The sequence below is a fragment of the Crinia signifera genome, chromosome 2, assembly GCF_055691185.1.
Source record: "Crinia signifera chromosome 2, ASM5569118v1, whole genome shotgun sequence".
Lineage (NCBI taxonomy): Eukaryota > Metazoa > Chordata > Amphibia > Anura > Myobatrachidae > Crinia > Crinia signifera.
In genome coordinates this window covers 347559359-347569700 of record NC_139218.1, presented here as the reverse complement: position 1 = coordinate 347569700, position 10342 = coordinate 347559359, and the positions used below count along the sequence as shown (strand labels likewise).

Sequence of the window (10342 nt, the reverse complement as noted above, 5' to 3'; positions counted from 1 at the left end):
TGTTGTGCGCCTTGAGGGCCAAGGTTAGGAATGCCTGATTTAGAACCAAGAAACTCAGGGGTAGATTTATTAAACTCAGTAAAGTGATAAACTGTCTGGGTTTTTATCACCGGCCAATCAGCTTCTACCTGTGAAGTTCCAGGCCTGTTTTGAAAAATAACAGGTAGGAGCTGATTGGCCGGTGATAAAAACCAGACACTTTATCACTTCACCGAGCTTAATAAATCTAACCCTCATTTACTAGAAGGTAGAGTACAGCAATTTTCACTTCATGTTTTGAGAACATGAACTGATACCAGTTTGTACCCTTACAGTGCAAAGCGTGCTCATGTGATTGCAGTGACAGTTACATACACATGACCCTAGATTCCTAGAATATTCTCATCCTTTGTCGAAATGTTTAAATAACTAGAACAAGCGGATATGTAAACAACCTCGGAACAGTTTATCCACTTGATAGATGTTTTGCATACAAAAACGGACCAAATATTCCTAATAATCATTTGTGGGTCTCTTGTCTTTTTAGTAGACGTAGGACTGCATTCACAGCTTCTGCCAGTCCTTCTCCAGTGTGCGCGCTGCAGCTTTGTATTTCCCATGGTCTATCATCATAATTCTCCAGTTTTAGAACTTTCACAAGATCCTTGGTGGACAGGGCATCAGGAGCATCCTGTTTGTTGGCCAAAACCAAGAAGGGAACACCAGCCATATTTTCATTATTCAATATAGTCAGAAGTTCTGCGGTAGCATCCGGTATTCTGGGCCTATCAGAACTGTCAACAACAAAGATGAGAATGTCTGTATCTTCTAAGTACTCTTTCCAGTTGGATCGCAGTTTGTCTTGGCCGCCCACATCCCATACTGTTACAAAGACATTTTTGGCCATTTCTAGAGACTCAACGTTGAATCCGACAGTTGGAAAGGTCTCTACGGTTTGATTCATTTTAAGCTTATACAGTATAGTTGATTTCCCAGAAAAGTCCAGACCCAACATAACCACGCGTGCTTGCTTCTTGTGCACAGGTTTAGAATTTTGTCCTCCCATGATGAAGTTCTAGAAGAGAAACATATATAAATAAAGTTACTGTAACCACTCTCTTGTTAATAACAGAGGTACGGCATATATAACTGGCATTGAGTGCTTGATGAGTTTCATAGCCATTGACTTATTGCATCAAACTGTCTGAAACCTCTATCTCTTTAGACAATCACTTCTATATGGATATATTAAATAACATTATTCATTTGGCAGAACCAGTGACAGGGCCGGTGCTAGGGTATTGGGCGCCCTCCTGCAAACTATAAATTTGCGCCCTCCCATATCTTATAATAGAGACATGCTTGAGGTATGCACACTTTAAAGGGGCATGTTCTTGAGTGTAGTGTGCCACACCATATACCTCTTAAACACATTATGCAACACAATAGTAGACCGCATAATACTTGCCCCTTAAACATTATGCGATACACAATGACATCTGTTACATAGCATACAGGAGTAACAGCAGAAGTAATAATGGGTAAGAGGGTATGTGCACTGGTAACATTCAGGAGTAACAGCAGTAGTAATAATGGGTATGAGGGTATGTGCACTGGTAGCATTCAGGAGTAACAGCAGTAGTAATAATGGGGTATGTGCACTGGTAGCATTCAGGAGTAACAGCAGTAGTAACAATGGGTAAGAGGGTATGTGCACTGGTAGCATACAGGAGTAACAGCAGTAATAATAATAATAATAATAATAATAATAATAATAATAGGTAAGAGGGTATGTGCACTGGTAGCATTCAGGAGTAACAGCAGTAATAATAATGGGTAGGATGGTATGTGCACTGGTAGCATTCAGGAGTAACAGCAGTAGTAATATTGGGTAAGAGGGTATGTGCACTGGTAGCATTCAGGAGTAACAGCAGTAGTAATAATGGGGTATGTGCACTGGTAGCATACAGGAGTAACAGCAGTAGTAATAATGGGTAAGAGGGTATGTGCACTGGTAACATTCAGGAGTAACAGCAGTAGTAATAATGGGTAAGAGGGTATGTGCACTGGCAGCATTCAGGAGTAACAGCAGTAGTAATAATGGGTAAGAGGGTATGTGCACTGGTAGCATTCAGGAGTAACAGCAGTAGTAATAATGGGGTATGTGCACTGGTAGCATTCAGGAGTAACAGCAGTAGTAACAATTGGTAAGAGGGTATGTGCACTGGTAGCATACAGGAGTAACAGCAGTAATAATAATAATAATAATAATAATAATAATAATAGGTAAGAGGGATGTGCACTTGTAACACACAGGAGTAACAGCAGTAATAATAATAATAATAATAATAATAATAATAATAATAGGTAAGAGGGTAAGTGCACTGGTAACATACAGGAGTAACAGCAGTAGTAATAATGGGTAAGAGGGTATGTGCACTGGTAGCATTCAGGAGTAACAGCAGTAGTAATAATGGGTAGGATGGTATGTGCACTGGTAACATCCAGGAGTAACAGCAGTAGTAATAATAGGTAAGAGGGTATGTGCACTGGTAGCATTCAGGAGTAACAGCAGTAGTAATAATGGGTAGGATGGTATGTGCACTGGTAACATCCAGGAGTAACAGCAGTAGTAATAATGGGTAAGAGGGTATGTGCACTGGTAGCATTCAGGAGTAACAGCAGTAGTAATAATGGGTAGGATGGTATGTGCACTGGTAACATCCAGAGTAACAGCAGTAGTAATAATGGGTAAGAGGGTATGTGCACTGGTAGCATACAGGAGTAACAGCAGTAGTAATAATGGGTAAGAGGATCTAAGAAGTGGTAGCATAGGGGAGTAACCGTAATTGGTAGTCAAATTCTGGGAATAATAATTAGTAAGAGGGTCTGTGGGGAGCAACAGGTAGTATTGGTACTGGTATGCTATCGTGGGCGAGTACTAGTCAGACCAGCTGTTACTGTGACTGCGTGGCGGTTCGGGACCACGCTCTGCAACCCCCGGTGCAGTTAGCCCGGTGCCTCCCCCCCGTACCAAGCAGTGGGCTGCCCCCGGCACTGCCTGATGCCCCAAAAGTTTTACCCTGCTTTTTTTTATTAATTACACATTAATGATAATATGTGACGTGTCAGAGTGAGACACATGCAGCCTGTGCACATCGGATTAAATTACGGAGGGTTCGTACACCAGTCCTTCTCAACGAGGCTTCGTTCTCAGGAGTTATCTCTGTGCATGGCTAGTGTTCCTTAACCACTTGTTCCTATATTTAGTTGCTCAGTTTCTACAAGCAGTGACAGCGACACTGCGTCAACCTCCTGCACAGTGCACAGTGCACCCTTGCTGCCCGCACACTCACTGTGCCGGTGCGGGTCCTCACCTCAGTCAGGCACAGTCTGCTGCACAGCCTCTTTCACATGACGGCGGCACGGGCACCTTCCCTTGAAGCCCGCACACTCACTTTTTCTCCTCACCCAGCGGCTCCTCACTCAGGCATGCAGCACAGTGCAGCCTACAGAGCGCCAAACCTAGGACACAGCGGGGGAGCTCCACGCTGATGCTGATCGGTGCTCCCCCGCTGGTCCTAGGTTCGGCGCTCTGTAGGCTGGCACTGTGCTGCATGCCTGAGTGAGGAGCCGCCGGCCCGGGTGAGGAGAAAAAGTGAGTGTGCGGGCTTCAAGGGAAGGTGTCCGTGCCACCGTCATGTGAAAGAGGCTGTGCAGTGTGCCTGACTGAGGTGAGGAGCCGCACAGTGAGTGTGCGGGCAGCAAGGGTGCACTGTGCACTGCACAGGAGGTTGACGCAGTGTCGCTGTCACTGCTTGTGGAGGAGGGAGGAGGGACAATTACAGGTGCCCCCCTACAGCTGTCACTCGGTGGGGAGTAGGGAGCGCCTCTCAGGTCCGGCGCCTACCTGCTTTGCAGGCTTTGCTGAGCAGTTAGCGCCGGCCCTGCTTACGGATGTGGGAAATGCTAGCTTTTATCATTCATGTTCTCACAAAGGTGCAGGGAAGGGGGGTACGAGTGGCGTTATGGCAGGGACATATGTCAATAAATAAAATTTAATATAAAATGCCGGTACTTATATGTTAGTTGGGCGCCCACTAAGCTATTTGCTTAGTTTTCCGCGTCCGCTCGCCACGCTTCGGGCTCGGTGGCTCGCTGCGCTCACCACACTTTATAAAATCAATTCCATGCCGACATGTATAGTGGGGGTATGAGCGTACTAACTATAGTGGGCTCCCAACTAACATATAAGTACCAAAATGCCATTAATAGTATGTTGTCATTACGTGCCACCCAACTCAACTCATATCTGCTGCCAGACACACATTTCCAGCCAAATGGACAGTCAGGCATGTTAGTGGATCTTAGGACCATAAGAAGCATAGGGATAGCCTGTAGCAGAAGACAGCTTTCATTCTCCACAAGCTTGTGCTGGGACATATCAGTATACTGTATACTACCCGCCCGCCCCCCCCCCCCCCCCCCCAAACAATGCTAGCTGGCATAGACTCTCCGCTTTTATGACGAGAGAATCTTATGAGATGGCCGGGCTGATGTACATGAGAAAGCTGCTGTCATATATTGACAGTCACTGCTCACTGCAGTACCGCCGGGTGCCTCTAGGTGCCGCCCTCTCACTTTGTGACCTGCTTTGAGCACAAAGTGAAAGCTGAGCTGACTGAGGAAGATGGCATGCAGCAACTCACAGGCAGGAGCACACAGCGTGGGGGATAGACATGATTCCATACATCGCATTCAGGAGCTGGGATTAGGGAAGACAATCCTGGGGCATTTTTTCAATCCCAGGATTGCAAAATGCTCAATACAAGGATTCCCGGGATCCTGGAATTGGCTTCTTCAATAAAAAAATAACGCCCCAGCCGCCCCACTTATTTACTTACATGTGCAGGTGCGTCTGGGAGGCGGGCAGTGTGGCCGGGAGCCAGGTGGGCGGTGCGGCCAGGAACCGAGCGATATGGCCGAGAGCGAGGGGGGTGGGTGGTCCAACCAAGAGCGAGGCACACTGAGTGGTATTAGTAACCAATCTTGAACACTACATGATAATACAATTCAGAGATATTGGTTACATATACCTGCGCAGGTTTATGCTATGCCCCCCAAGCCGCGTCAAGGCTTCTCTGTATATTGGGGGTCCCTAGCGCTATATCTAGGTGCAGGGTGCGGCACCCCAAAAACTGTCATAAACTAGGAAGCCCAGTGCAGCAGGCCAGTGAGATAATATAGTGTTAATAAATATTAGTCATAGAAAGCCAAAGCTATATATAGAGAGAGATAAAATAAAAAAAAATGAAATGTAATTAAAATAGAAGAGGGTGTTAGTGAGTGAAAAGTGTTAATAGAATGTAAGGGCAAGCTGCACTAAAGCCACCCAGCCCAACCAGTCCAGGGGCACCGCACCCCACACCACCATTGCCCTAAATTGGATCTACGATTAACCAGCCACATGATAATACAGAGAAGCCTTGACGCGGCTTGGGGGCATAGCATACACCTGCGCAGGTATATGTAACCAATATCTCTGAATTCTATTATCATGTAGTGTTCAAGATTGGTTACTAATACCACTCAGTGTGCTGGGGGAAAAAATGTCTTGTTTTACTTAACCAGTATTAACCCCTCCCTTGCATGCACCTGAGTGATATTACTGAACTACAGTAATTTGAGCATCTACCACTATCTGTATGTCTATTGTACAGGCACTAACTCCAATTGGGAACAACAACCTTCTGTCTTGAACACACATATAACAGGAACCAACAGGTGCTGCTAATCAGCAATTGATTCACAATACATCCTAAATAAGAAGTTGATTCTGATTGGTTGTCCATAGCAACAATCCATCTTTAATAGAACTCCCATCTTAGTAAATTAACCCCTATATGTTCACTATGTGTCAGAAGTATAAGACATACTATAGAAGTATAGATACTATAGATTGTTAAATGCAAATTACTCCATTTTCATGGATTGGCCATACTCACTCTATAATCACGCATTTGGAAACCGCTCTCCAGAACTTCTGCATATTGTATTGGATCAGTTGCAAAAGCAATAACGTTTTATATGTGGAATATTTGGCCAATTGTGCGAAGGTGGCACCAAAGACCTGTACTTTGGGGCGATAAATGCAGCCTGTACTGCTGTGAATTGTGATGCTATTGGTAACTGTGTCTAGAGTTCTAATTTGTGTAAGAAGTTTACGTAATAGAAACCTTTCATTTGCTTACTTTTGGCCATGACAGTTATTCTTCGGAGTCAAGCAGACCGTTATCGGGTTAATGAAGACTTGGGCAGGTACTGTACATGCCAGACCTTTGTAGGCAGAGTGGGAAGATGATCATTTTCTTTATCAGTTTGGATTTGTTTTCATGTGTAGCCTAGCACTTTATTTCCAGGTAGTCATAATGACTATGTAAGGGCATGACTCATTACAGAACTGCGGACATTGCAGGATGGTATAAAAACGACAGACTTTCCCCACACAGGCATGTAGTTTTCTTCCAGGTATTACTTTTATGGACGGAGGGGGGGGGGGGGGGGGGGTGTTGTATGCCATAAAGCAGTCACATTGTAATTTTAACAATATTTAACCTTCACACATGTGACTTTTGAAGGCTACAATTTGGTTAGTAAGGAGTTATGTCCCTGACATAGACAATGCCTTATTGTTAGCTATGGTGTTCTCAGGTTTCTTTACAGATTACATCTAATAGAGGGTTTTCTACCCTCCTGGAATGGCCGAGAGGCTCCCGAAAATCGGGTCCCCCTCCCAGCCCCCCAGAAAGGTGGGCAACCCTTGCGAATACTGGGGGACCCCCGCTTCGGCCCCTGATTGCGGCTCCTCCCCCCGACTGTGCCGTTTAAATACCGCATTCCGAAGGTCTCTGAGGATGGGGCGGAGCTAACATGTCATAATCACATTTTAACCCCGCCCCCTCCATGGAGATCTGCGAATCCAGTTATTCTACATCCTGGAGTGGGGCTTGATTACATCACGCTCAAGCCCCGCCCCCTGAGAGGAGACTAGAAAAGTAGGCAACCCTGATCTAATATCATGGCAATAATGGTGCTCAGCCTCTCTCATCACATCTATCCTTGTCACTAAACAATAAAATATGATATATTTACAGATATTAAAACCTTGTATCATCACTGAAGCAACTAAAAGGCTATTTAAAGTTAGATTTTATAAGTATTCATAAAGTGACATAGAACTTATTGGGAGGAATTCAATTATGGGCGTTATTTCCGACAGGTAAATAGTACCCGACGCCTATTCAATGCTGCCGTTTCCGACAGCATTGAAGGCGGATCTCGGCAAAACAGATCAGACTTTAAAACCAGTGGTATCTGTTTGTATTGTCAAATTCACGGCCGTTTGTCGAAATCCACGACTGTTTTCGCCTGCATGCCCCTTTTCAAACACTCAACAAGAGGAACATCAAATTCCTCCCCGTCACCACCCCCCAATCCTCCCCGTCGTTGCTCAGGGAGGAACGGGGCCGTTCGGGGAAGGTTCGGCCATGCTTGCATGTTCGGGTGTCCAAAAACAGGGATGCCCGAAAAGACCCAGGCCCGGGTTTGATGGAGGGGCCTGGATCCCGCGTTGCAGAGACCGGGCAGTGGGAGTAAAGAGCAGAGGCTGCCGCAGCAGCACAGCCTCTCTCCCCTCTCATCACATGCTGCTTAGTGCCCTGTGCACTGGCACACAGCCAACACTCCCTGCACACTTTTTTTTACCGGGTCCTGTCCACGCCTTTCCTGTTATCGGGGCCCAGCGGTGCTTTCAGCGGCCCTGGTTGTATTCAGAGAGTCATATGCTTTCCAACGACATATCACAATGCATGAAAACAACAGAAATAGTATGGACCCTTATGACAGCACCCTTAAGGGATCGTCCGATTTAAACATTAAGATGATAAGGTAGTGTGCAAAGTTTGACGAAGATTAGTTTAAGTATTCAAGAGATATCGTGGAACATCCAAACACACACAGACACGTCATTCAATTATATTTATGTCGATTTTGCAATTTAATCATTCATGCGGGATATATGTGTAATACATTGACTTCTATAGACATGTAATAATCTATATCTTTGCCATTTTTCTAAAAAAACATTTAAAAACAATGGCCCACCCACCGACTTCAATGAAATAAAACTAAATTATAATATAATATATTTCTTCATGACCTGCCTTTCTAATCCCAGAATGGCGCACAGTTGTACAGTGTGTCAATGAATAGCCTTTTCTAGTAATACATATCCGGTAATACTGGTGCACATGTGTTATCATTACTAATACCCCTTTTCAGACATACTACCCAGGATTTCACTCCCGGGTTTGATAACGGGATTTTAGTGATCCGGGTCGATTGCGGGTGCTTAGGATCTGGCAATAAAATCCCGGGAAGACCCTTTAGACATACGCTAGTCCCGGGTTTATGCGCATTCATGTGAAAAAACATTGGATTTTCGCATATGTCTGAAAGGGGTATAACTGACACACATTAAAGATCCTGAGGATAGAGTTTGAGAAACACTGTTCTATATATAAATATGGAATACACTTTTTTTAGGTCTAGAGTAGACTACTGTATATCCACTGGCACATGGCAAACTCACTTCCGTAATAGAAACTTGTAAAATCATATCATTATTAATACATACACCAGAAGCTGTTGTGTAACTGCAAGCCCCAGCATGCACTACTTGGCAAAGATTAAAGTTCCACAACAGGTTACAGGTACTTGGCAGACACTATGCTGGGACTTGTAGTTTGACTGAGCACAGTATACAAAATCTATTAAAACATCTTCCAAAAAACTGTTGAAATTTAGCACAGATTAACCACTGTCATTCCCATGCATGATCACTCAACTGCTTGTTTGAATGACAGTTTCTTCCATTGATATCTTATCCACTATATCTTACCTGAAATCCAGAATCTAATCCTTTACTGGAACTGGTGAAACTTCATGTTTCATATTGTAATTCCTTTCATTCTCACCACCAAAACTCTGAGAGGAGAATTTGCATTTCAACACAAAGCAGAAGTAACTGTAGGATCAGGCAACTGAGTTGTACTCCGGAACTGCTGTCCCCACCTCATCCAATCATATTGCTGCACTGGGTTGGTTATTTGCATACTGTGTCAGTGCATAAGATTTCCTAGATTCGTGCATCACGCGTCTCTAAACAGGTTTTTCATATGAAATAACAATGACATGGAAAGTTAAACAGTTTCTAGGTTGTAGGTGAGAACAACCTTCCTGTTTGGCTTGTCAGTCATTGCAGCTAAGCAGTCGTAGCCAAGCCAATTTTTATTTTTGTGTGCGGTGGTAATTATCTTTTTGACACTTCTTTTGTTCTCTTTAGGGCAAACGAAAGGTGTCTTTTAAAGGTGTAAGTCCAACATGACCAGACTAAATGGTCCTAATGAGGTGTTCAGAAAAGATTGATTGGCTCAGTAAGCCAATGTTCGCAGCTTACCAAGCACCAGAGATGTCGCCCGTCTGAACTCCCCCCCCCCCCCCCCCCCCCCCCCGCAGGCTCCGAATCCACTCATTTCCGTGGGAACTGACTTTTATTTGCGAGCGCTGGAACGAAGACGGGGCGGGCGGCTGATGTCAACCTCACTCCCCCGGCACACATAGTCCCACCCACGTACCCATGGGAATGCCCAGCAGTTTCATGTGGACGCCCATAAAACGTTAGGCGTTCAAATGGGTGACAGCCGTCCTCCCTGCCATCTGCCCCTTGCGAACGGCTCGGCGACTATGCAAGTCGCCAAAGCTGTTCGCAAAGGGAAGCTGCACATAATATACCATGCGCATACGAAGAGCCCCAAACCTAGGAACGGGGCCAAATTCGGCCCCAGCCAAATGAATTACAATCCCACCTTAGGGCTTAATTCAGTGGTAGACACAGTCCAGGTGGTACGGCGTCTTCGGTAACAGTCGGTCGGAGAAGTTATGCTAATACCGCAGGCTCTATCTTATGTCAAAAGACACCCGCTACCAGATTATCATATCCGCTGCCTGCTCCGAAGACGTACCTGTGAATTCACATCAGACATATGAGCATCCCTATGGTTTCCCACCACACCTAACCTGCTAGGCCTAATAAAAACTCCAACCAGGGATGCCGTTGCATGTTTTTCACAAAATGAAGGTGATATCTCTCTGTTTTTGGAGCCTGCCAAAGAAAATATTAAACATATTCTTATTTGAGTTACAAGGCTAACAGTAGAATGAACCATTATACAATGAAAACAATGGTTCTGTCAATATGTACATAGATGTGGGTAAATAGTCACTAGCATCTCATACTAGATAG

General features: G+C 44.8%; 1 protein-coding gene across 1 annotated transcript; it reads right to left on the bottom strand.

Moving 5' to 3' along the window:
• Positions 1 to 424: 424 nt before the first annotated feature.
• ARL11 (ARF like GTPase 11) lies at positions 425 to 9071 on the bottom strand. The gene is made up of 2 exons (XM_083169690.1): positions 8939 to 9071; positions 425 to 1054 (listed from the first exon to the last, which is right to left on the bottom strand). The coding sequence occupies exon 2, from the start codon at positions 1043 to 1045 to the stop codon at positions 500 to 502; it is 546 nt and encodes a 181-aa protein (XP_083025816.1). The 5' UTR covers positions 1046 to 1054; positions 8939 to 9071; the 3' UTR covers positions 425 to 499.
• Positions 9072 to 10342: the final 1271 nt, after the last annotated feature.

Coding starts and splice junctions, on each gene's coding strand:
- ARL11 (XM_083169690.1), bottom strand. CDS start 1,045: ATGGGAGGACAAAATTCTAAACCTGTGCACAAGAAGCAAGCACGCGTG.